General features: G+C 36.7%; 1 protein-coding gene across 4 annotated transcripts in view; it reads right to left on the minus strand.

Annotated features, from left to right (window-relative positions):
• Positions 1-2,561: 2,561 nt before the first annotated feature.
• Positions 2,562-27,706, minus strand: part of LOC121375579 (WD repeat-containing protein 36-like) — a 38,939-nt gene continuing 13,794 nt past the window's right edge. For all 4 annotated transcript variants that reach the window (XM_041503102.1, XM_041503101.1, XM_041503100.1 and 1 more), the window contains 16 exons: positions 26,943-27,130; positions 23,237-23,369; positions 20,582-20,757; positions 18,184-18,304; positions 17,185-17,334; positions 14,036-14,193; positions 12,738-12,852; positions 11,869-12,034; positions 11,344-11,452; positions 10,650-10,729; positions 9,307-9,515; positions 8,148-8,290; positions 6,659-6,778; positions 5,588-5,675; positions 3,718-3,905; positions 2,562-2,737 (listed from right to left, as the gene is read on the minus strand). In XM_041503102.1, the coding sequence (XP_041359036.1) occupies positions 2,588-2,737; positions 3,718-3,905; positions 5,588-5,675; positions 6,659-6,778; positions 8,148-8,290; positions 9,307-9,515; positions 10,650-10,729; positions 11,344-11,452; positions 11,869-12,034; positions 12,738-12,852; positions 14,036-14,193; positions 17,185-17,334; positions 18,184-18,304; positions 20,582-20,757; positions 23,237-23,369; positions 26,943-27,130 (2,294 nt within the window). In that variant the 3' untranslated portion in view covers positions 2,562-2,587. The remainder of the gene's footprint in view (positions 2,738-3,717; positions 3,906-5,587; positions 5,676-6,658; positions 6,779-8,147; positions 8,291-9,306; positions 9,516-10,649; positions 10,730-11,343; positions 11,453-11,868; positions 12,035-12,737; positions 12,853-14,035; positions 14,194-17,184; positions 17,335-18,183; positions 18,305-20,581; positions 20,758-23,236; positions 23,370-26,942; positions 27,131-27,706) is intronic.

A 27,706-nucleotide genomic window follows, 5' to 3' on the forward strand; every position in this document is an offset into this window, starting at 1 on the left:
GTTACAGTATGTTACTGTAAATTGTGAGACAATAATGAATTGCGCCTACGTAAAATTTGCTTTATTTTTAAGTAGAGGCGGGACGTAGCCCAGTGGTAAAGAGCTCGCTGGGATCGATCTTCATCGCTAAGACCCATTGACCTATTTCTCGTTCCAGCCAGTACACTACGACTGGTATATCAAATGCCGTAGTAGGTGTTATCCTGTCTGTGGGATGGTGCATATAAAAGATAACTTGCTATTAATGGGGGAAAAAATGTAGCTGGTTTTCTCTCTAAGACCGTATGTGAAAATTACCAAATGTTTGACATATGCTCTAGTGGTGTTGTTACATTTTAGTATGTAACAGTGTTAAACGATGCAAGCACAACACAAGATCACTCCAACCTTTCTGCACCGCCTGTAAGAAGACTGCCACTCTCCAAGGACCGTCTTAAAATATTGAAATCACTGTGGGAAACACCAGCCCTGGCAGCTGGGTTTTCCTTTTCAAAACCTCAATATCAACGAGGCTGCGAACCCAGCAAAATAATTTTAATTTTTCTTTTACCAAAGGACACTTTAGTACTTCGCAAACTACGACAGATGATTTAATGTTTTAGCTTGTCTTCCGTGTATTGACCACACTAAATTAATCAATGCCCCCAAGCCCATTTTCCAGTCCATAGGTACCCCCCATATTCAAATAACAACCCCGGGGTAATGCTGAGGTTATCTGTATCTATATCTGTCTATATATATATATATATATACATACACATATACATGTATCTATATCTATCTTTTATATATATATATATATATATATATATATATATATATATACCTACATATATATATATATATATATATATATATATATATATATATATATATATATATATATATATATATATATACCTACATATATATACACATATATTTATATATATATATATATATATATACACACACACACACATGGACAAAGAAACAAAAACACATACAATAACCCTGGTTTTTTATACAAATATGGCAGTTGCAAAACAATAACTACTTTTTGTAGAAAGTGGACAATGGCCCACCACAACAAAATAGGGAGAGAGAGAGAGGAGGGAGAGAGAGACAGAGAGAGGAGGAAGAGACAGAGAGAGGAAGGAGGGAGAGAGAGAGAGAGAGAAAGAGAGACAGAGAGACAGAGGGAGAGAGAATACCCAACATCATTATATATCTTTTAATTTTTCTGTACTTTGTTACTAAGAAATATTTAACGATTATAAAACAAGCTCAGAAACATTCTGTTGTCATTTGTTTTGGATCGTATGATAATTTGCTTAGACTACTGTATTGTAAGTTGATGTTACCAAGGTGACTTAAAACATCAATGCAAAGCTCTTGCAGTTTTCAAAACAAATTTATAATACCGATAATAGGTCCATCCTTGCCAACGGTTGATATGGAAATTAATGTTATGTTTGATCAAGAGGTTAGGGACCTGTATCAGAGGTGGATCTAAGGGGGGCCCCCAAGAGCCGGGGGCTCCAAGAGCCCAGGGCCCCCTAAATTTTGCACCAGTTATAATTGTATTATATATTAATTTTCATTTTTTTTACTATCCCCTCCAAACCTCTCCTAAAGTTCCATTGGCATTCCGCCTCATGTCATTGGGGCACCCCTAAATGGATTTTCTGGATCCACCACTGTGTATTGTTAAATCAATGTTTTAGATTCAAATCCAGATATAAGTAATATACCTATCAAGGTAAAACAAAATTACCCCAATCTCCGAAAAGTGACCTTTTTGTCCAACTACATCACTATACCCCAATTACTTTTTGAAAACCCACATTTTCCCATCCTGTAATTTTCGGCTTGTACAACTGTTACAGGAATAGCTTCCCATACTGTACACTGCCATAACATTTTAAGAGTCTTTCAATGTAGTGTTGATAATAGTTTTCTTTACATTGTTGTTCTGCTATATGCAGAATTTTGGCATACAATGGACTATATTTTGAATTTTAATCTGACCTCCATCGATATATAGAATAACGGATTCTACATGGAATACATCAGAAGTTGTCAGTGTCAATTCCAGAATTAAATTAAAATTTTGTTTTGTTTAACGACACCACCAGAGAAATTAGAAAAAAAGAAATGTTTTTATTTAACGATGCACTCAACACATTTTATTTACGGTTATATGGTGTCAGACATATGGTTAAGGACCATACAGATTTTGAGAGGAAACCCGCTGTCGCCACTACATGGGCTACTCTTTCCGATTAGCAGCAAGGGATCTTTTATTTGTGCTTCCCACAGACAGGATAGCACAAACCATGGCCTTTGTTGAACCAGTTATGGATCACTGGTCGGTGCAAGTCGTTTACACCTACCCACTGAGCCTTTCACTCAGGGTTTGGAGTCGGTATCTGGATTAAAAATCCCATGCCTCCATTGTACTTGATTATGAAACCGGTACTCAATTAATTGGTTAAATGATTCAAGCATGTGCCTAATGCATAATGAATGCGATTAATGGAAACATCACTAATTACTAGTGAGTGACACAACATAAAAACTGCAAATATTGATTTATTTAAAAAAGTCAAACGGTGGCGCTCCTCAGATATGTAACAATGCAGAGTGATTGCAAGAACATGGTCTGTAGTTTGTTCCAGGTTTCAGAGTGGGTCTCAGCAAGTTTCATAACCTCTTCTGTGAGACTAGCTTCGCTTGCTATGAGGTCTGTGTGTAGCTGGAAAAATATAAAAACAAGTCCAACTATCTGTTATATTTCTACGTTTGCACTATACAAGTTACTTCAGGCTTTTTGTAAAATATTAATTTCACTTTTTTCAGTTTTTGTATGTAATTGCTTCTGAATTTACGAAAGGTAAATAGACTAGTCACTTGAAACTTTCCAAAAACAGCTGTGTGTATTCAGTAATTTATGACAGACGCAGGTTTAGGTATACTCACAAAAGAGTTATTTTGTATGGCATCTAAAATAAACACGTGATGACTATCTTTTGTAAATTTGGCTCCAGCCACTTCATGAGCTACTCTTTTCAATTAGCAGCAAGGGGTCTTTTATATGCACCATCCCACAGACAAGATAGCACATACCACGGCCTTTGATGTACCAGTCGTGTGGCACTGGCTGGAGCGAGAAATAGCCCAATGGGCCCACTGACGGGGATCGATCCTAAACCGACCGCGCATCAAGCGAGTGCTTTACCACTAGGCTACATCTCGCCCTCTATTTTAAAACTAGAGTCACAACTACTTTAATATTCTCTTTACCTATGATTAGGAAAACTAATAATAATTACAAGCATTCTGAGGGTACTGCTATAGCAATACATGTCCCCTACCGGGCCTAAATTCAAGGGTGATAACTCTGTGAACAATGGGTAAATTGCCATTTAAGTCCAACTTGATCTGTAACAGAACAAGATTATAAGACTCCATCATATGCTGTGATGTTGGACAGAAAAGTACACCTGAGTAGGTGGAAATTTCGACCTAGGATGAGGCTTGCCAATGTATGTATGTATGTATGTCTGTCTCTCTGTCTGTCTGTACTGATGTATGAATATATATATATGTATCTGTTTGAGCAATGAATGTACATCTGTTTAAAAGTAAAATTATCATTTAGAAATACTAAAACATTTATATTAGTTCCTTATAATAAATCAATACTAGTAACTGAGAATATGTAATTTGTATTACCTTCAAAAACAGTCCTAAGTACGCCTGGGCCAGCTCAAAGTTGTTGTTTGTTGACAAGACGTATTTGATGAAGTTCATGAAGTGATCCATCAACTCAATGCTTCCACCGCCTTCTGGTGACAGAGATCGCATCTCCAGGTCTATCGCAGACGGACCCAGCTCTTTTAACCTCGACAAAACGGGAGCAACTGAAACATCACAAAATAAAACGGTACACATCATGTTGTCATTTGAGATGTTCTGTTATTCAGGGCTTCTAGATCATGGTAGCCCCACTCCAATGGCTAGTGATATTCATTGTTGGGCTAGTAAATAACTACTATTTCCATGCCTGACGGCTTGTGAAAAAAAGTTGTCAAATGCTGCATTTGGTAAATATGAATATCCTGCCCCCAATCTTAGTGTTTTTAATCACTAGTTCCGTATTTAGGTCACATATCTGATTATTACTAATACTATTAGTAAAATTGTAGTAAGTAAAGTGGGCTAGTAAATTTTTAATCGTGGCTAGTAAATTTTTTAAATCACTGATCCCATGGCTAGTGGATTTTGTACACATTCTAGAAGCCCTGTGTTATCAACATGGAGCATAGGCGTACAGGCTCTCATTTTTGTAAGGGGGGGGGGGGGGGGGGGGGGGGGGGCAGGCTGACTTTTGCCTGAATTAAACGAAAATGCATGAATATGGATATCAACATTTATTCATATTAGCATTACTACCAAAAAGCTATATAGGGTTGCAAATGAACCACTACGCATTTTTACATGGATTACAACTAATTTAGAGGGTAGAATGATGGAAATACATGGTAAAAAGGCTTCAGTTTATCACATTTTGCCCGAATATCTGTATAATTTTTGCCCGAATTTGACGTTTTGCTCCAGAAGTAGGGGGACAGTTGCCCCTGCTCCCCCGTCTTGTATGCTTATGTCATGGAGTCCTGACTGATTTTGTCATGGACATTATGTTGGGCTATTGACATCTTCTAGTTAACAAAATGGGGTTTTCTATACACAATTTCACTGGGTTTTTATTTATATACCAGCATAGACAAAAAACGGTGACATTAATTTAGATCTTCCAGTTAGAAGAATAGAATACTCTCTTCACACTTATTCAACTGCGTTTGAGAAATACCAATCATGGACTCACTGACTGAGTAGAACTGGGGGGATAATATTATTCCACCAAGGGAAGCTGATCTTACATAGAGGATTCGTCACGAGTATTTTTTTAATATAGAAAATATCAACTGAGTCTACGTCAATCGTTATTTGTCAAGGCTCTGCTCGTAACATCTGAAAATTATTTCACTCAGGACAAACATAATATGAAATGGAATCTTGTTTAATAATTAATATCTTACAATTATTATCAATATTTTTGCAAGTGTACAAATGTACTCATTTTGCTATGCAAACCCAAACCCCACTTTGTCAGTGATAGCTCTAACCAACTATTCCACCATTTCACCCAATCAGTGTATTCACCAAGTTGGTGGTATGTAAGTGATTTATTTGGGGATATTAGAAATAGTAACCCTTTTCTTTGTTTTGTTCCTGAATTGACTGCTAGGTTAAGTCAATGTTCAAAGGGAGGGAACTAGCTCCAATAAATATGGTCCAACAACAGAGCCGACCCATGCATCTACAATCAAAAGCCAGATCATGTAACATGTTGTTTAAATCCTATATTTTACGAAGAATTACTTTTCTTTTCCAACCCCTTGAAGTAAAGAGTGGAATATTTTCATTGGGCCATTTATATATCGCAAAACATTTATACTGATGCAGTTTCTTTCTCAATTGTTGACAGGCCATTTTTGAGGATTTAAACAAATGAATGAAATGTTTTAATAAATGTACTTACATTGACCTGAAGCCCCACACTCCTGTAATAATCTGCCCAGTTCAGAGAGTGGCTGTAGTCTGGCAGTTATCACATGCGACTTCTTCACCTGCAATGTAATATATCATTACATGGGGTAGAATTGTTGTCACTCTCAGTCTCTCAGTCTCTTTCTCTTACACGCATGTACACAGACAAATACACAAAGAATTCAAAATTAAATGCATGGCTCTCCCTGTGCATTGCCAAGTAAGCCAAAATTCTCTCAGTTTATGGCTCTCACACACACGTACGCATGCACACACACAAAAACACACAAACAGTTTAATTAAATTAAATGCAGGGCTTACCTGTACATTGCACAATTAGTCAATTGATAATTCTTATACAAAGTGGCTAATAAAATTTTCCTTAAATTAACCACATTTTAATAATTTTTAAGGAAACACTATATCTGAAAATAGGCTAATGCAAAAATGAGCCATGAAATAATATTTGCCAGAGAAAGTAATTCCCACTTATTATAATTCTTGAAGAAGGGAATTATTGGTAGTTAAAAAGAAACAAATAGGTATAGTTATTGTATCTTGTTTTCATTCATACTATGAATGTTTTGTCTTCAAAAGATCCTTTTTCCTTTTTTCTTTCAAACCGAGAATAACCTAATGTAATCTCTTTATAAAATTTGTTAATTCATCAGTTTTCATTTCTGTAAACAGAATCAAGTTCAGAAGGACAAGTGATCACGGTTGTTTGCTAGACTGGTCTTTGTGCCTAACATTAAATGAATGTAATGTTATAGAAAATGATGGTACCAATAAAGCTGTTCGCTTAACATACACAGTAAACTTACAGTCTTACTACATCTTTTCATTAGCACTTTCACACAGGACAATCTTTGATATACTGACTGTGGAGCACTGGTTGGGATAGGAAAAAAAGCCCAATGTGTCCACCAAGGGTTTTTAATCTTACAACCCAAGCACTCTACTCACTGAGATAGATCCTGTCCTGTCTCCATCGTACGTCCTGTGATGCCTAATGGGATGGATTTTTCCCCAGTACCTAATAACACTGACAATATGGAATTACCTCAGTCCTGTCACTATCATCTTCTGGAGCCGCAAACCTCGGCTGCAGACCTGCAATGGTTGGAAGGAAGAATGGGGCTGCCTTTGGTGCTTTTGGTGGCTCCTTTGGCTTGTTACGGCTCTGAATTTAAGCAAATGTTAATAAATATTAGCTGAATAAGAATCTTATACATAAAAGGTTAATTTGCACAGTACAGTGATATTCCTCAAAAGCAAATCCTCAATAAGTTGGAATTCCCTTAAAACTGGACCTTTTTCAGTCCTTTTATTCCTACAGAACAGAACCTCTCTAAACAGAACATCCCTTAAAACCAATAAATTGGAATTCTCTAAAACAAACCTTTTTCAGTCCTTTCTTTAAATATTCATACAGAACAGAACCTCTCTAAACAGGATACCCCTTAAAAGCAGACTTTTTACAAAGTACTGTCAGTATCTGGTTTAGAAGAGTTTCACTGTATTTTATAACTCACAAGTTAATGCTTATGAAAGGAAAAGAAAGGAATATTTGTTACTGATACCTCAGCACATTTCTAAACTTGGAAAATATAGACAGTAGCATATGATAAACTGAAACACAAATTGTATTTAAAGTTGTGATACATGATTTCAGAAAACTACAAATAGTGCAAACTTAGAGTAACTTACAATTATATTAATGTGGAAAAAAGCCCTTGAGATAATCAGTTAAATCATACTGGTTCATGGTCCATTCCTTGACACGGCGAGGTAGCCTGCATGTCTCAGTGACTCGGAGAGCTAAGCCAGCTGGAGCATCAGCTCCTGGTAGAGTCACCCAAGCTGGACTGGTCAAAGGGTAGAGACTAGACTAATATTGAACGGACAGAGGACGTGAATCAAGAAAGACAACTGTCTAGGAGAAGCAAACTCCAAAATCCAAACTGTGCTGGAGAGGCTCAGAATCCTAGTAAGGAAACTCTCCTAGGAGAAGGAAGATTCCAAACTCAAACCAAGTCCACTAAGTCAGAATACAGAAGCTATGCATAAGCATTAGCGTGGAAACCGAAAAGAAATGTTTGTACATGCACCAAGCTCTAAGATCATCGATCATCATACTGGTTTGCGAGGTCCAACCCATGATTGTACCAAATGCCTGGTAAATGGGTTATCATTTCATCATTAATTTCAGGCAATAAGGAAAGAAGAAATATTTTATTTAATGACGTACACTCAACACATTTTAATTAAGGCTATATGGTGTCAGACATACTGTTAAGGACCACACAGATAATGAGAGGGGAAACCTGATAACACCACTCAATGGGCTACTCTTTCTCATTAGCAACAAGGGATCCTTTACACCAGTCATGAAGTACTGGCGGGAACGAAAAATAGCACAATAGGCCCACTGACAGGGATCGATTCTAAATTGATCGTGGATCAGGCAAGCTCTTTACTATCAGGCTATGTCCTGTCCTGCCAATAAGGAAAGACAAATGGTAAAAAAGATACACTATATAACTCAGTACCCTGATAACGTCCAAGTTCAAAAGATTCTTCCATCTTGAGTTGGGTAGAAGCGACAAAGTGACGAGCTCATCAGAAATCTGACTCGGTGACTTGAACTTGGATTTCTCATAGTCTGTAACATCTTGGGAATCTTCATCTTGATCTGTCAAATAACATTCAAAATATGAAATGTTAATAATTTATAAAAGAAACAATCTACCAGTTGTCTTGTTTTTAATATTACAGATTTAAAAACACAATTTTGTTTTTTGTTTTTTTGTTAATCCAACTGGCCCCTTTCCTTTCTCTCCTTTGATTTTCATCTCATTTCTTCCAGATCTGGTAACTCCTATCTTTCAACTTCTTTTGCTGTCCACCTCCACATTCTAGTCCTTGTCTCTTCAACCGAGACAGATTTTTCTATCAATATTCCTTTTTTCAATCTTACACAACATAACAAATTCATTCAAATCATACAGATAGTCAAATTTGTTTAGCAACTACAAACATTTTTAAAATATCCACTAGAAATAATTAAGAGAGAAAATGTTAAGCTGGAGACTAATTCACTAAATTGTTTATAAATGTGAGTTTAAGAGAGCTTTGTGAATTAGATCCCAGATCTCTGTAGTCAAGTAGCTTGATCACATTTTAATATAGATCAATGCTTGGTTATTTAAAAATTCCCAAACCATTCCTTCCTTGAATATTGCTCCAAACAGCACCCAATTAAAAGAAGCATTCAGAGAGTACGCCTAAAGGAGTACTTGTCCCATTCCAAGCCCAACACATTTTCTTATCTCCTAAGTTCAAGGGGCATAACTGTGAAAAATGGGTAAATCGCCATGAAAGTTGAACTGTACATGATAAAGCTAATAGACAAAATTCCATCTCAATATCTTCAGACATGACAAACAAACAAAAGTTTGGAAAACAAATTTTCGCAACTCTTAAGTCCAAAGGTCATATATCTGTCAAAAATGGGTAAATTATTATGAAAGTCAAACTTGATCTGTCATGGTATATGATAAAGCTATAAACAAAATTTCAGCTCAATACTGTGAATAAAACATCTGGAAAACTAAGTGGGACAGACAGAAGGACCGAGACGAAACCTATAGTCCCCTCTCCAGTTGGACAGGTAATGAACTAATAAAAACAGTAAAAATTGAAATGTACCAGTATGACTGTAATACGTAGATGGCAGATCAAGTAGTTTTGGTTCAAAGTTGGCTGGTAAGGGACTGAGTGACACAAAGGAATACAGCGTCATGTTGGACCACAGATACACGCCGACATCATCAACATGGGCCGTCACCAGGAAATCTCCCGTCGGAGACATGCTCAAGGAAGATACGGCTTTGTCCACCAGAAAACAATCTATCAGTCTGTAAGAAAAAAAAAAATCATGTGTTTTGTTTTGTTTAATGACACTTCTAGATCACATTCATTGATTAATCACTGTCTATAGGATGTCAACTATTTGATTATTCCGACTCATAACCTTCACAGGATACTACATTTTTCCATTAACCGGCCTCAGTGGTGCAGTGTTTAAGCCATTAGACTACAGGCTGGTAGGTACAGGGTTCGCAGCCTGGTACCGACTCCACCCAGAGTGAGTTCTTAAGGGCTCAATGGGTGGATGTAAGGCCACTACACCCTCTTCTCTCACACTAACCAACTAACCTACTGTCCTGGACAGATAGCTGAGGTGTGTGCCCAGGACAGCGTGCTTGAACCTTAATTGGATATAAGCATGAAAATAAGTTGAAATAATAATTTTTCATTAACAGCAAGGGATTTTTTTTATACACACTTTCCCATTAACAGGACAGAAAGAAAAATCAAATGCAGTAATGGAAAGACAATGTGACAGATATTTACACTCAGTGGTGACTGTGTACTATTAATAAGCTGTTTCAAAATGCATGTAGATTTAGAAATGTTTGAATTGGTTGATAGTTAATTTTATTTCCCATGTAAATTACGCAAGAAGAACTCGAAAATTTGCATTGAAAGATTGTAATATTATTAGACTATCTTAGTGATTGCAAAAAAAATTCTTGAAAGTCCTAAGCAAGGTAATGAAAAATACCCTTAAAAAGTTTGAAAGTCATCTTTTTTTTTTAATAATAATACCAAAGTGTATGAAACCTGGTAAACTAAGTAAAGCAAGAGACAACAGTAGGCACAAATAAGGTCAGTATTATGTAATTAAGGGAAGCAGGTACATGTCAAGCCATAAAAGGGATAAATATAGAACTGATTTTTATACAGTGTTACAATTGTACTTGGCAGTATGTTTTAATTACACAATCTATATAATAAAAGTCTGTGAATATTAATTTTTCATAACCCAACTCAAAATTCCATGACTTTTCAAGATTTCCAAAACCAGTATGATGCCCATTTTCCAAGTCTTAACAGAACTGCTACAAAATTCAAACTGATATGTGAATTAACATAATTATTGGTGAGTGTAGCCTATAATTTAAAATAATTTTTCAGTTAGCACTTACTTTCCAGACGGCAGATCCCAAGTTCTAATTGAAGAGTCCATAGCTGCAGAGATCAACCACCTAGAATCTGAGCTGAATGTCTAAAACAAACACAATTAATCCGTAGAAACAACGTGGCTTTTTTTTGTTTTTCAAAATAAATTTTTTAAGATAAAAAAAAAAAAAAGTTTAAGATCAGTCCTTGTAATATTCCAAAATACTTAAATGTAAAAGAAAATTGCAAGAACAAATAATCTATACAAGCTACCAAAGGGAGTCTACTGGTTTTTATTTCTGTATTTCTGTACAATGCTAGAAATGTGAATTAGACAATTTAATACAGTATAATGTAGTGGTGTTAGAGGACTGATTAATATGAAAAAATTCGTTGGTTGGGTTTTACAATATCTAGTCTAAATCATAAATCATGTGGGTTTGTGCTTGTATATATGGTTAGTATATATATATATATATATATATATATATATATATATATATATATATATATATATATATATATATATATATACATACTACATACTAACCAGTTGTATAATTAGATGCAAATTGACTATAACTAACTAATTCCTACCACTTGTATATAGTAACATAAGTGATATTGGCTCTGATTTTAGGGCATATATCATTTCATATATACAAGTACATAGTTGAAAGATTTTACATTGAAATGTGAAGATAAAACCAAAAATATTACCATATCCGTGACTTGGTTTAGGTGGCCAGAGAAATTCCGCACCACTCTCCGAGTGTCAATATCCACAATGGAAATCGTGAAATCATCCAGCGACACAGCCAACATGGCACTGATAGAAAACAAAACATTATTTAGTTGAAATCATTAGTTATTTAGTCTATCATACATAGAAGTATATCAGGAGAGACAATACTGGAATAAGCCTTTTATACTTTAATATTTCACTGACAAGTATTTCACGAAACTTCTGGTAAAACATGAAGGTTTATTGTCAGTCCTCATAACACATGAGCACCTATAACAGTCATATTTAGAAATCATCTAGCCCCATATAAAAGCTAGCCTGTTCATTGCAGTGGGCAAGAAGAGCAAAGTACAGTTAATTAATACTTCCATATGTATTATTATGTGGGGCTAGCCTCATGTCAATGACTTTATATTTTAAAACTTCTGAACTAAAACAATGCAAAGCTATGTAAAACTATCTAGAATTATGTACAAAACATTTGAATATATTCTGCATACCTTTCCCTGTGAAGAACAATCTGTGATATATACATTTTCAGCTGCAATGAATTGAGCAAGACTTTCTGTTTAAACTTCCAAAACTTGACACTTCCATCAGCACCGGCTGTTATGGCAAGTTGATTCAATCCATCTATAGCAACACCTCGTACCGGGCAATCGTGGGCTGAAATAGAACAAGTGAGGGTTTTTAACTGCACTCCAATACATTGCTGAATCAGCAAAGACTAAGGCCATGATTCCACTGCAGTCACATATGTTTTATAGATCAATATATTAGGGTGTATACTACCAAATCAAATCCCATAGACAACAATAGTAACATATGTGGCTAAAACTCCTACCTGCAGTGTATCAATCGACATAAACGCCACAGACATATATACTACCACCCCTCACACTTACCATTTATCTCACAACAAGTTGTTTTAAAATGTATCTAACAAGCGAAAGCGAGTTTAATACGTTTTTAAACAACAAGTTGCGAAATAAATGGTATCTAATAGACACGAATGTATTATACTATTTCTTACATATCCTCAAAAACCAGGTTTTAAGCAAATTTTAACATCTTTTCAACTAAAAGTTATTTACAGACTTTGCACTTGTAGCTGATTTAAACGTCACAGACACATGATTGTCAGGTTAACTATACGTCACAGTGTAATCGATTTCCACCGCACTGTTTTTTTTATTGGACGTATGGCATTGGTGACCTGGTCATCAGCAAAGAGCAGCCAGTCATATGTCTTGAAATTGTTAACACACGTACGTGTGTAAACAACTATGAGTTATTAAAAATAACGCATGATGTTCTCACCAACGGGTGTGTAAGAAAACCAATTAACACCAGATTGATTCTACTCTACCTTTCAGTTCACCGAAGGAGCCTCGTAGTTGTCCTGACTGAAGATTGTACTTGTCCACATGACCAGAACTGTAGCCAATTATAACATAGTTCCCACAACTGCTGATGTCTACAACCTTTAAAACAAAAAAACACAAAAGTTTTTAAAAGTAAGATTTAAATCAATGATTACTATAAATACAAGTTTAATGGGAATATATCTGTATCTGTATAATTTTGTTTTTGATAATGGATAACATATTTAAAATCAGCACAGTGAAATTTACTTGCATGTTCAATATCTGTCACACAATTGTGACCATGCCTATTGATGTATGTTCATGCTAAATTTAAAGACTGAAAGTAATCCTAAATACAAACATTCTACACCATCATCACCACCAAAAAAAAAAAAAAAAATCTTATCTTGTGTTAATAGCAGTAAATAGCAGGTTGTTAAAACATTTAGTACAGGTAAACCTGCATTTCTCTGTATTACTGACCAGTTAGACCCAACCTTTTCTAACACTCTAATTTGACAGACCAGTTTGTGATTTAGGTTATCAAAAGACCATATCCATGGCTAGCTCTGGACGACCAGAGAATTTTGCCAAATTGTCTATTAAACTTTTAAAAATGGCTGAAACACAGTTATTTACTAACAAAATATCAATTATTACATGAAATTATTTCGCCAAATTACAATAAAATTTGCCAATTGTTTTTAAAATTTGTTATTGGTGAATTTGGTGAGTGCCAGAGCTAGCTAGCACTGATATCCAACGTTACATACATGGTGATCACCTAGATGTCAAAGTCAAACTGTCCACCACTGATATGGATTCCTTCTTATGACCCAACCATGCCAAAAAGAAGTGGCAGAAGGAAAACATGTTTAAATTTCTTTTAACCCTTGGTTTTTATAGTTGTGTAAAAAAAAACAGAATACTACACTTATGTTTGTTAGGATATCTTGTAACTTATTGACAAATGTTTTTAACACACTTTTTAATGTTTAATACATTTTGATAATTCGCAAGACATATTTTATCTAACAGCCACTCATTTAATATTCTCTCCATAACTCTGGATGGATACACATACTAAATTATCTGAGTTTTCTCCTTTTTAAAGTTGTTACTATTGTTACACTTTATCAGATATATTATCCCCATATGTATATGTTTACACATACAAAACATACCTTTTAATTTTTTGCTATACTACATATATGAGTGTAATATGTAAGGCTATTATCTCACGGTACCCCAACTGGTCTGGGTATAATTAATATGTTTGGGGTTTTTTCTAAACTTTTACCTGAGCTGTGCTGTCATTGAAAGCTGCACCCTTGTTGAATCGTTGGTGTTTTAAGAAGTAGTGTCCCATGGTGCTCCTGTGGTAGCTCCACGTGGTGACAACGTTCAGGCCTCGGTGACAGGATACAATGTTATCCCAGTCACTCTGTCTGCTCAGCTCTAGAATTAAACACAAGCAAACATAACATAGATGCTTCCCCCCACCGGCCTCAGTGGTGTAGTGGTCACCAAGTTCAAGGCTGGTAGGTACTGGGTTGTGGCCAAACTGAGGTAAAGGGGATTTTTCATTGCAGTACCAGAGTGCACAGCTAGACTCATTGAAGAGATGTAAGGCCACACACACTAAATTCACACACATGAGATGTAAGGCTACACACACTAAATTCACACAAGAGATGTAAGGCAACACACTAAATTCCACACAAGAGATGTAAGATTACACACTAAATTCACACATAAGAGATGTAAGGCTACACACACTAAATTTCACACAAGAGGTATAAGGCTAAAACACTAAATTTCACACAAGAGATGTAATGCTATACACACTAAATTCACACACAAGAGATGTAAGGCTACACACACTAAATTTCACACAAGAGATATAAGGCTAACACACTAAATTTCACACAAGAGATGTAATGCTATACACACTAAATTCACACACGAGATGTAAGGCTACACACACTAAATTTCACACAAGAGATGTAAGGATACACACATTAAATTTCACACAAGAGATGTAAGGCTACACACACTAAATTCCACACAAGAGATGTAATGTTATACACACTAAATTTCACACAAGAGATGTAAGGTTACACACACTAAATTCACACACTTCATGGATGCGATTATGGTTGTTTCTCCTGAGTGTATGACTCCTCACATGGGGGATGATTACCCAGCAAGCACTGCAGGATCCATATACTCTGGGTTCAGATGATACCGAGATAGCTCAACTGACACAAAGTGTGGTGCACAGTCCTGTCAAGTAGTCCCACACCGAAAGGATATCTCATATTATTCACATAGTTTGTGACATGCTAAAAAATGTCTTTGTCTTTGATTGTGGCATTCTTAAAATGAAACACTATTTTATAAAAAGATATGTTTTAATAAGGATGACTTTAAAACCTTAAATTTTGGAACTGGAAGTCATGTATTAAAGATTATGGGGTTTTATTATAAAACATTTAGTGAAATATCTTAAAATATCAGTGAAATAAAAGTGTTATCAGTCACTCAGTGACGAAAACACATTTTAGAGTGAAAATTTCACTATTTCACTCTAAAATGTGTTATCTTCACTGCAAGAAAGCCGAAACTATTTTGCTGCTGGCATTTTAAAAATAAAGGTAACTTGCCTTGGTAAGTTATATAATAAATAGATAATTTCATGTTTTTTGTCAAATATGATTCATATCTCATCGAGTGAAGTTTGCAATCATATCACATTCGTCATGCAAGCGCGACTCGTGAGATATGATTGCAAATTTCACTCGATGAGATACAAATCATATTTGACGAAAAACATGAAATATCTTCTATATATGTTACAGTCAATGTGTAAAACCAGACAATCTGTAGAATGCCTGAAAATTTCAAATTTCAGGCAATCTGTAAAGTAACTGATTCACTCAGGCAATCTGTATATTGCCTAAATATTTCAGGCAATATACACATTGCCTGACTTTTCAAGGTAATTTCTAGACACATTGCCTGAAATGAAAGATCCACCATTCATTGACAGCAATTGTTGTAAAGGTAAACACACCTAGTGACAAAATGCAATATTAGTTAAAATTATGTAATTTATTTCAAATAAAAATCTCCACAAAGACATTCTCCAAAAACAAAACACTGACGAAAAGCTTGACATCAAAGTAACTGAGATTCAAAATATTGCTTTTAATCTCACACTGTCTTAATCTGTTAATTCTATACTTTGAAAGAATAATCATAACGGTTAATTACCTTAAAATAGATTGTTTTTTCAATGGATTAGAAGCCCGTTGAACATGCATTCATGATAACTTTTGATGTTAACCTGTCTTAATCTATTGATTCTATACTTTGAAAGAATAATCTTTTGATGTTAGCATATCTTAATATGGTATATGAATGTTTTTGCAACGGATTAGAAGCCAGGGTAAAGGTGTCTCTCCATAAATACAGTATGGATAGGCAGGCATATCATTGCTCAGCAATGGCAGAGTTAATGGATGTTCGTTTTAAGGAATTACTTCTAGCAAAGAAGGCCAGTCAGTGCTTAAAGAGGAATATTTCCAAATGATGGATGAGTTGAAGGAAGCTTGTTCGGTCAAATTAAAAACTGCTAAACAATACTACATTCTAGGACGGTACAAAATACTCCAGTGTGGTGATGTGGAGAAGTTAATTCGCAAGTGTGCCAAATTGGCAGAGGAACAAATATACTTTGTGAACATTGATGCTATGTATGACATCATTAAGCATGCTCACATTTCAACTGGACATGGTGGTCGCAACAAAATGGTTAAGTTTTTGTCTAGATATGCAAACATTATGAGGGAAAGTATTGAACTCTTCAAGTCTATGTATGTTTTAATGTATTTATCTCAAATCCGTAGCAAAAATATTCAAATTGTTTTAATGATGTATGTATGTTTTAATGTATTTATCTCAAATATGTAGCAAAAATATTCAAATTGTTTTAATGATGTGCATCTTGTGATTAATTATCAATTATGTGTTTGGTTTAGATTTTTACTTGTTTTAAAGTCTTTATCTCAAATCCGTAGCGAATTAAATAATATTGCATTTTGTCACTAGTTGTGTTTACCTTTATAACAATTGCTGTCAATGAATGGTGGATCTTTCATTTCAGGCAATGTGTCTAAACATTACCTTGAAAAGTCAGGCAATGTGTATATTGCCTGAAATATTTAGGCAATATACAGATTGCCTGAGTGAATCAGTTACTTTACAGATTGCCTGAAATTTCAGGCATTCTACAGATTGCCTGGTTTTACACATTGACTGTAACATATACATGTATCTCTGAAGCTCTATGTGGCCATTTACTGCAAACTAGGAAAACAATGCTTGCATATACAAAATGTATATGTATGCTTTATTTTCATTGTGATTTTCATTGTTAATACAGACCTGAAGCAAACTGAGTGATGGGCGGCATCTTGTGTAGATCTCTCTTCAGTCCAGACTTTTTGCTTGCTTTCTTGTGGTATGATGCCCGACCCAAACTTTTGTTATGTTTCTCGTGAATTGTGGAAAAAGACCTCAGAGTGCTGTCCTGACCTATAGATTTTATGTTGGTAGTAAGTATGGATTGAATTAACAAAGCTGAATAAAACCAGAAGCAAAATAATATGTCTGAATGTTATTACTAAACAATATGCAGTCAAATATAACTTTGATAACTGTTTATATTAAATATTAAATAACCTGTACATTGTCATATCACATTTAATCAAAATAAACAGTAATTAAAAGGACAAATTAAATACACAAGACTATGTTAACTATTTGGCTAAATTAGAAATAATGAAATTGAATATTCAAAGATCCAATTTCACTATACATTTCAAAGCAATCCATTTTCTTAATATATTTTCTTGCTCTCTTTGTGGAGGGGGGGGGGGGGGGGGGGGGGAGAGAGAAAACAGCAAAAGCATATCTTGTAACAATAAAAACAAACATTCAATGACAATAAATATTACAGCCAATTAGAAATACTAATTTATTTTACCAAAGGAATTCAAATATATCAGTTACATGTATCTTTTCATAGGAATAAAAATTATGTCAATAAAAATGTTAGGATAACAGGATCTAGGTATAAAAACAGAGCAATAATATTTTTAGTTGGGACAGAAATGATTCCTTCTACTATCATATATCTAATTTTATGCTGACACTATTACCAGGCACAGATTCAAGTGAGGGCCCAAGGGGCCTGAGCCCCCCTATTTGTGGTTAAACAATAAATATTACAGAATACACCAAAAATGCAAACTTATCCCGACCATCTGTCAAGGACCTTTAAATTCTATTTTCAAAAACAAGAACAGCTTTTGGACCCCCTCAATTAAACAATCCTGGATCCGCGCCTGATTACTGAAAACTAGATGCTATCTTCCTACAAACCAGCACTGAGAATGTTCTGCCCGTCTGCTCCGTAATGTCGGACCATGTTGGGTGGTTCACTGTGGCCACATCTCTGATGCAGTACTCGTCCTCCGCCGTCCGGCAGATCAAATATCCACAGCTACATCAAAACAAAGGAGACACAATGAAAACACAAAAAGTAGAAATGATATAAACTATTGAAACATAATGCTACTGTATTTCTGGTGGATTGGTTGATACTACAGCCACATAAGGAACAAAAATATCAGCAGACAGAGTATAGAGTAAAAACAAAAGGTTGATTTGCTTGGCATATGACCAACTGGTACAGTGTCTGCGCATAACTTTTTTTTTGAGTTGCCATCCGGGCAAGTGGTGACAGCACTTTCACTTGCCCGAATAATATTTTCTAAAAAAACAACAGTATTGCAACAGATTATAAGAGAAAACATTTATTTTGAACTATGCATGTGATGGGTCACAAACTACCGTATATCTTCGCCTATAAGTCGAATTTTTTTCACCCAAAAATTATTTTATAACTTGGGGGGTCGACTTATAAGAGGGTAAAAAAAATTCACCAAAAAATATTACTGTTTTGGGGATTATTTTACAAATTTTATTGTTGAAGTATGCCATGTATTTATACTCAAATATGTTAATTTGACACATTTATTTTTTATAACCTATTTTTTTTGGCATTATAACGGTTTTGGTTATGCGAAAAGGCGTACGATCTCACTCACATGCCAAGACAACAGTCCACTTAGTTAAATTAACAGTCATCACTAATAGTAAAAATGTAAACAATACTAACTACCTGTTGCCTGAGTTTATTTTGAAATCTGGTCACTGGCATTAATGGTTGTTCAAACAATGTTTTGGCGGTGATTAACTTCATGAATATTACTGAGCTTTCTCTTAAAATAGACTGATCTCTGCAGTTCACTATCTAGAGCAATAGGGACACACATCATTTGATACAAAAACCAGTGTACTTTCCAGAGTTATCCTCCTTACATGTATTAATATGGCGGCAAAACGTGATACTTTCAGTTTTATCGTAGTGATCTGTTGTCAGTGTTTATAAATAAAGTTGTTGTCTGTGCACAAAACCATCTGTACAATACTATACAGTAACAGTCAAACAGCTTTCACTCTCTACTAAGGGAATATTTCGTTTTGATGCTATGTAATAATGATAGTTTGATTGGAATAGTCTGATTATATTGCGATGTACAAAACGTGAAAACCGAAGTTTGTAAAATAATTTTATTTTGTTCAAATATTATTGTTCTCATGTGCTGAAAATAAGAAATATTTCAATATTTATAAGTAGTTTTTCATGGGTCGACTTATAAACGGGTCAATAAAAAAATACGTTTTCAGGGCTTGAAATTAGGGACTCGACTTATAGCCGAGATCGACTTACAGGCGAAGATATACGGTATGCACGTGTTAGAAGTTGGAACACGAGTTACGCACGTGTTAGGACACGAGCTACACACGTGTTAGGTTTGCGAAATCGCTTAGCGTTTCATATTAAATTAGATAATAGGATTATATAATTCCCGATTATATAATTTCCAACAAACAAAGATGCTTGCGTTCACCAAACGTTGAGCACTGGTATAACAGACACAACCCCTTCCTCCCCCCACTTCATCTCAATGAAATAATAATAATAAAAAAACCCACCTAAAATATAATGTTCAGTGGATACGATCTATGACGTGTACAAATAACCAGGGCTGAATCTTGTGCCCCATTTTACATGCCACTTAACTTACTGTACACCTATTCTTATATTGGGCATATGTTTATATGTAAAAGCAGACCTACACGTTTTCATGGTGCAAAGTAGGCTACATAGCTGTACTTTTATTTATTTATTAATTATTGATTAAAAAAAATTATTAAAAAATCGGTCGCCAGGTGGGCAACCTTACTGTGGGTTTTCAGTTGCCCGTCGTCGTTTTCAGTCACCAGGGGCGATCGGGCTACCGTTAAGTTCGAACCCTGCTGGTACATCTAGAGGAGAAGGGAGACAATGTGAGGTTTTGTGTGACTTATCTGCAGCAGGCACTGATGTAATCCAATAACTTTTAGCGTCTGTGCTGCAATGACGTCATGGACTCAGCCTTTTCATGACATTAAACTAATAATGATGTGCAGCATGCTATTGCATCCACAACATAATTAAATAGACAGTGTCCAGCATGGCATCACACTATGAAAAGGTTAAATTTTAAATTGCACTTTTATCTACCTGCAGACTGATTTTCTTTTTCTTTCAAAGTACTGCATATGATATGGTATTAAACTTTCAATGTAGGTATTAAGTTCTGGACAGGAAGCAAAAAACTAATATTAAAAGTGACAGTGTTACAGTAAATAAAAGTGTAGAGACAATGACCTTCACAGAGTTATCTGCTGCCGAGGTGACCATTAAAGGTTCAGATGTCAGACACTGCATCCCGGTGACGGCACTGGTGTGCGAGTTTCGCATCTGACACAGCAGTTTCTGTTCTTCCAGGTTCCACAGTGCAATGTGTCCAGCAGAACTACCTGTTGCCATGACCGGATGACCATCTGAAAAAACATAAACACATCTATCACCCATACAGTTCAAAATATCTTGATTTGTATTTACTGAAATAATAGTTTCCATGACATCACACCTGTTGTCGATTTACATTCTTTATAGTAAATTCACTATGGCACTCTGTTTAAAACACAAATATGGAAACTAAACAGGGCCCCATTCCACGAAGCGATCTTAGTGCTAAGATCACCGTAATTGCATAACTACCGTATGCACTTAAGGTGATCTTAATATTATGATCAATTCGTGGAACGGGGCCCTGGACATTAAACTCACTATTGTTTTGCATGATTTTCTTGTTTCTTTGATGAAATGTTATTTTCAAGCAAATATATCATATGTTTTTATCCAAGACCATTTTTCAAATATCTATCTTTTTGATAAATACCCATTAGCCAATGTGTTTTTTAGTGTTGGGGTGTTCAGCATACATTTATTCTTTTGATTTGGTGAAAATATATAGCCTACCAAATGTTTTTTGTTTAACTAAATAATTCCCATGACATCACACTTGTAGAAAACTTTCACACACCTGGACTGGTATTTGGGATGATCGGCAGACAGAATTAACCAGGTGAACGGTGATTAACAAAACTGTTTTAGCTGGCTACATCTATTATTAAATAAAATATAGGACCAATACAAAGAGATGCAGTAAAACCTATTTCTGGAAGCACGAGTATGGAAATATTGACAGCCTATGAACCAGTCCACAATAAATAAAAAAATGTAGGGCATTATACTAAAACACAAAAGAAACGCAGGTTCTCATTAAATTGGATATAAAATATAAAAAATGCAACACTATATGCGGATTTCAACATTTATTTTGGAGCCACTCCAATTCTGCACACATTGGTGTTGGAAATTTTGGATTGAATTCATTTTTGGACATTGTTTCATTTCATAAAGCAGGGTGGGGGTCCATGTTAAAAAATGTGAAAAAGACGACCTGTAGCATTGTCGATGTCAGTATCGTGTGCGACCACCACAGGCATTCAAACAGGCAGTACAACGTCTCCGCCTTGAGATTCTGAGGATGTCCGCGAGCCTGCAGGGGACATCCGATTTCATCCCAGACGTGTTCGATAGGTGCCATGTCCGGTGATAAGGCCGGCCACGGCAACGTTGGGATGTTATGCTGAGCCAGCAACGCCTGTGTTGCTCTGGCCGTGTGAGGCCTGGCATTGTTTTGCTGCAGCAAGCGCACACGTGGGTGGGTAGCAAAGAAGGAAACGACGTGGTTGTTGATGATGTCATTTTGGTGCACGGCGGCATTAACTCGTTGTCTGAAGACATGAAGTTGTGTTCTGTGGTTGAATGTAAACCCACCCCACACCATCAGACTACCCCCGCCCCATTGGTTGTCCTGCAGAACACAGAAGTCGGAGTAACGTTCATGTCGACGTCGCCATACTCGGATTCAGCCATCAGTGTTGGAAAGGTTGTAACGCCTCTCATCCATAAACAAAACTGGACACGTCGCCATTGTTGATGTTGTTGCACCCACTGTTGACGTCGTTGGCCATGCTGAGAGGTCAATATTGGTCCCACATAGGGACGGCGGTTACGGAGTCCTGCTGGCCCTCAGACGGCGGCGGACGGTACCGGCGGACACTGTACCACGTGGGTCATGCACCTGGTGAACGGTGTGAGTTGCTGGCATCATCCGATTCCTAAGGTGGGTAACCCGGAGGTACCGGTCTTGGGCTGCAGTTGTCACCCTTGGGCGGCCGGTGCGTAGTCGATTGTTCACGGATCCACGGATTTGGTGACGTTGGGAAAGCTGTGTGACTGTCGAATAATGGCATCCCAATTGGTTGGCTACAGCAGTACGAGTCTGTCCGGCTTGCAACATCCCGATGGCCATCCCTCGCTGGACTTTTGGAAAAATTGATTCTGTTGTCTCTCACCACTCAAATTCAACGTATGCGATTAAATCCAGGTATGTCGGCTTTTAGAGCATTTCATTGAGCGTGTTTGCATTGGATTCACAATATGGGTGATCCAGCACGTGCAAATAACGTGTTTTGAGAATTCGTTACGTCACTCAGGTAATGAAATTGACACACGGGTGGGACCACGGTGTGCGTGTATGCCATGTCCGTTAGCACCGTTCAGGTTCAATTCCACCAAAGATATTGCTTTAAAAAGTGTATTTCCTTCTCATTGTCAGGACCTGCATTTCTTTTGCGTTTTAGTATATATTGCAAAATCTTAGGTAAATATAAGTCTGTTCACTTGATTTTTATCCAAGTAACTGGTTCTTTGGTTACATAAATTATATTTATCTAACCAGCAAATAACCTAATGTTAAACAGTGTTCTCACTGGTCCGTTTTAGATGGGTGTGGCACCCCCCTTTCATGTTTTCTTAATTAATTGTAATGCCCATGACATGCAATAATCCTCCTACATATATTTGATGAACTATATATCTCTGCCACAGTTATTTGTTGTTATGTACCTGTTCTAAATGAAATGCTTGTAACCATTCCCCAGTCTTGTTTGTACGCCATGACGACCTCATCGTAAAGTAGATTGTGCAGGATGATTCTTCCATCGGCCAGGCCCACAGCAACAACATCAACGGCAGGGGCCTTCAAATATGTCAAGAAAATGAACATGACATTAACGTGTATATTATATGAACAGACAGTGGTGTCATCAGCCTTAAGGATCCAATACATTAACAACCAAATTCCATGACGTTCAATGAATTTTAAGGGCTTTTTTTATGATATTTTAAAAGGATTCTTCTGTAGTCATCAGTAATATTAGAGTTTTAACGTTAATAATCCATCTCTTTTTCTGTATTATAGTAGACAACCAAAAAATCCATAATAAACCAACTTCTTTTATTTTCTTCATGACCCAACTTAAAACTGCATGACTTTCCAAGTCTGGAAAATGGTATTTGCAAATTTTATGAATATCCAGGATTTTTATGCCTGCCACTCCAACCCAGTACAAGCCTTGATAACTAAGTGGGAAGGTGTACAGCCACCACACCAATTTCCCTTTCCCTAACAACTAACCCTGTCTTGGATGGAAAGTTATTTTAAATTTGTTTGGTATAACAACACAATTAGAGCACACTGATAAATTAATAATTGGCTATTGGATGTCAAACAATTGGTAATTTCTGACATGTAGTTTTAGAAGAAACCTACTACATTTTCCCATTAGGCCTACTGGGCACAACAAATGTTTGTATCTCCCAAGATCAAGGGCCATAACTCTGTGAAAAACGGGTAAATTACCATGAAAATCAAATCTGATCTGTAGCAGTACATTAATAAGAAACGCAGTGGTAAAGTACTCGCTTGATGCGCGTTCGATCTAGGATCAATCCCCATTGGTGGAGCCTTTGGACTAGTTCTCATTCTAGCCAGTGTAACACTACAGGTATATCAATGTCTGTGGTATGTGCTATCCTCTTTGTGGGATGGTGCATACAAAGGATCTCTTGCTAATAATGGGAAAATGTAGCAGGTTTCCTCTATATGTCAAAACTGCCAAATAGCCGATGATTAATAAATCAATGTGCTCTAGTGGTGTCGCTAAATAAAACTAAATTTAACTTTAAAAAGAAATGTACAAAATTTCAACTCAATATCTTGAGGTATTGTAAACAAAAAATCTGGCAAATAAATTTTCTTATCTCCTAAATTCAAAGACCATAAATCTGTTCTATTACAGTGATAGGAATGTCCCAGCTCTTACCTGTTCTATTACAGTGATAGGAATGTCCCAGCTCTTAAACCTGTTCTATTACAGTGATAGGAATGTCCCAGCTCTTAAACCTGTTCTATTACAGTGATAGGAATGTCCCAGCTCTTAAACCTGTTCTATTACAGTGATAGGAATGTCCCAGCTCTTAAACCTGTTCTATTACAGTGATAGGAATGTCCCAGCTCTTACCTGTTCTATTACAGTGATAGGAATGTCCCAGCTCTAACCTGTTCTATTACAGTGATAGGAATGTCCCAGCTCTAACCTGTTCTATTACAGTGATAGGAATGTCCCAGCTCTTACCTGTTCTATTACAGTGATAGGAATGTCCCAGCTCTTACCTGTTCTATTACAGTGATAGGAATGTCCCAGCTCTTAAACCTGTTCTATTACAGTGATAGGAATGTCCCAGCTCTTAAACCTGTTCTATTACAGTGATAGGAATGTCCCAGCTCTTAAACCTGTTCTATTACAGTGATAGGAATGTCCCAGCTCTTACCTGTTCTATTACAGTGATAGGAATGTCCCAGCTCTTACCTGTTCTATTACAGTGATAGGAATGTCCCAGCTCTTACCTGTTCTATTACAGTGATAGGAATGTCCCAGCTCTTAAACCTGTTCTATTACAGTGATAGGAATGTCCCAGCTCTTAAACCTGTTCTATTACAGTGATAGGAATGTCCCAGCTCTTAAACCTGTTCTATTACAGTGATAGGAATGTCCCAGCTCTTACCTGTTCTATTACAGTGATAGGAATGTCCCAGCTCTTACCTGTTCTATTACAGTGATAGGAATGTCCCAGCTCTTACCTGTTCTATTACAGTGATAGGAATGTCCCAGCTCTTACCTGTTCTATTACAGTGATAGGAATGTCCCAGCTCTTACCTGTTCCATTACAGTGATAGGAATGTCCCAGCTCTTACCTGTTCTATTACAGTGATAGGAATGTCCCAGCTCTTACCTGTTCTATTACAGTGATAGGAATGTCCCAGCTCTAACCTGTTCTATTACAGTGATAGGAATGTCCCAGCTCTAACCTGTTCTATTACAGTGATAGGAATGTCCCAGCTCTTACCTGTTCTATTACAGTGATAGGAATGTCCCAGCTCTTACCTGTTCTATTACAGTGATAGGAATGTCCCAGCTCTTAAACCTGTTCTATTACAGTGATAGGAATGTCCCAGCTCTTAAAGGAATGTTCTATTACAGTGATAGGAATGTCCCAGCTCTTAAACCTGTTCTATTACAGTGATAGGAATGTCCCAGCTCTTAAACCTGTTCTATTACAGTGATAGGAATGTCCCAGCTCTTACCTGTTCTATTACAGTGATAGGAATGTCCCAGCTCTTACCTGTTCTATTACAGTGATAGGAATGTCCCAGCTCTTACCTGTTCTATTACAGTGATAGGAATGTCCCAGCTCTTAAACCTGTTCTATTACAGTGATAGGAATGTCCCAGCTCTTAAACCTGTTCTATTACAGTGATAGGAATGTCCCAGCTCTTAAACCTGTTCTATTACAGTGATAGGAATGTCCCAGCTCTTACCTGTTCTATTACAGTGATAGGAATGTCCCAGCTCTTACCTGTTCTATTACAGTGATAGGAATGTCCCAGCTCTTACCTGTTCTATTACAGTGATAGGAATGTCCCAGCTCTTACCTGTTCTATTACAGTGATAGGAATGTCCCAGCTCTTACCTGTTCTATTACAGTGATAGGAATGTCCCAGCTCTTACCTGTTCTATTACAGTGATAGGAATGTCCCAGCTCTAACCTGTTCTATTACAGTAATAGGAATGTCCCAGCTCTTAAACCTGTTCTATTACAGTGATAGGAATGTCCCAGCTCTTAAACCTGTTCTATTACAGTGATAGGAATGTCCCAGCTCTTAAACCTGTTCTATTACAGTGATAGGAATGTCCCAGCTCTTAAACCTGTTCTATTACAGTGATAGGAATGTCCCAGCTCTTACCTGTTCTATTACAGTGATAGGAATGTCCCAGCTCTAACCTGTTCTATTACAGTGATAGGAATGTCCCAGCTCTTACCTGTTCTATTACAGTGATAGGAATGTCCCAGCTCTTAAACCTGTTCTATTACAGTGATAGGAATGTCCCAGCTCTTAAACCTGTTCTATTACAGTGATAGGAATGTCCCAGCTCTCTGTTCTATTACAGTGATAGGAATGTCCCAGCTCTTATCTGTTCTATTACAGTGATAGGAATGTCCCAGCTCTAACCTGTTCTATTACAGTGATAGGAATGTCCCAGCTCTTAAATCTGTTCTATTACAGTGATAGGAATGTCCCAGCTCTTAAACCTGTTCTATTACAGTGATAGGAATGTCCCAGCTCTTAAACCTGTTCTATTACAGTGATAGGAATGTCCCAGCTCTTAAACCTGTTCTATTACAGTGATAGGAATGTCCCAGCTCTTACCTGTTCTATTACAGTGATAGGAATGTCCCAGCTCTTAAACCTGTAGATCATTCTGTCAGTCTTGATGTTCCACAGTTGCATGATGCCCTGTTTGCTCCCCAGTAGAATCTTGTTGAGATACGCCACAGGATGCATCATCACCGACAGTGTGAACGAGTCAGTACTGAAAGTCATCTCAGAATAAATCTCTGTAAATCAAAGAAAACTTATTAATACATGAATAATATTATCCATATGATGTACACACAACATTACCGTCAGTTAGTTCTAAATGGTTACACATTTAAAAACTTAGAAACCCAGTTGTTTTCTGACAATATATCAATTATTAGTTGAAAGTATTTTGACAATTTAAAATAAAATCTGCATATTGTTTCTAAAATTCACAACTGGTGAAGCTGGCAAATTACAAAGCTATCACTGCTATATATTACTGTTTACCGATACCTGTTTCTTCGGGGGGTGGGGGGGGGGGGGGGGGGGCGGCGGGCGGGCGGGACGTAGCCCAGTGGTACAATGCTCGCTCGATGCGCAGTCGGTGTGAGATCGATCCCCATCCGTGGGTCTATTGGGCTATTTCTCGTTCCAGCCACTGCACCAAGACTGGTATATCAAAGGCCATGGTATGTACTACCCTGTCTGTGGGATGGTGCATATAAAAGATACATGCTGCTAATCGAAAAGAGTAGCATATGAAGTGGCGACAGCGGGTTTCCTCTCTCAATATCTGTGTGGTCCTTAACCATATGTCTGACACCATATAA

This window comes from Gigantopelta aegis, chromosome 6 (genome assembly GCF_016097555.1).
Source record: "Gigantopelta aegis isolate Gae_Host chromosome 6, Gae_host_genome, whole genome shotgun sequence".
NCBI classification, from domain to species: Eukaryota; Metazoa; Mollusca; class Gastropoda; order Neomphalida; family Peltospiridae; genus Gigantopelta; species Gigantopelta aegis.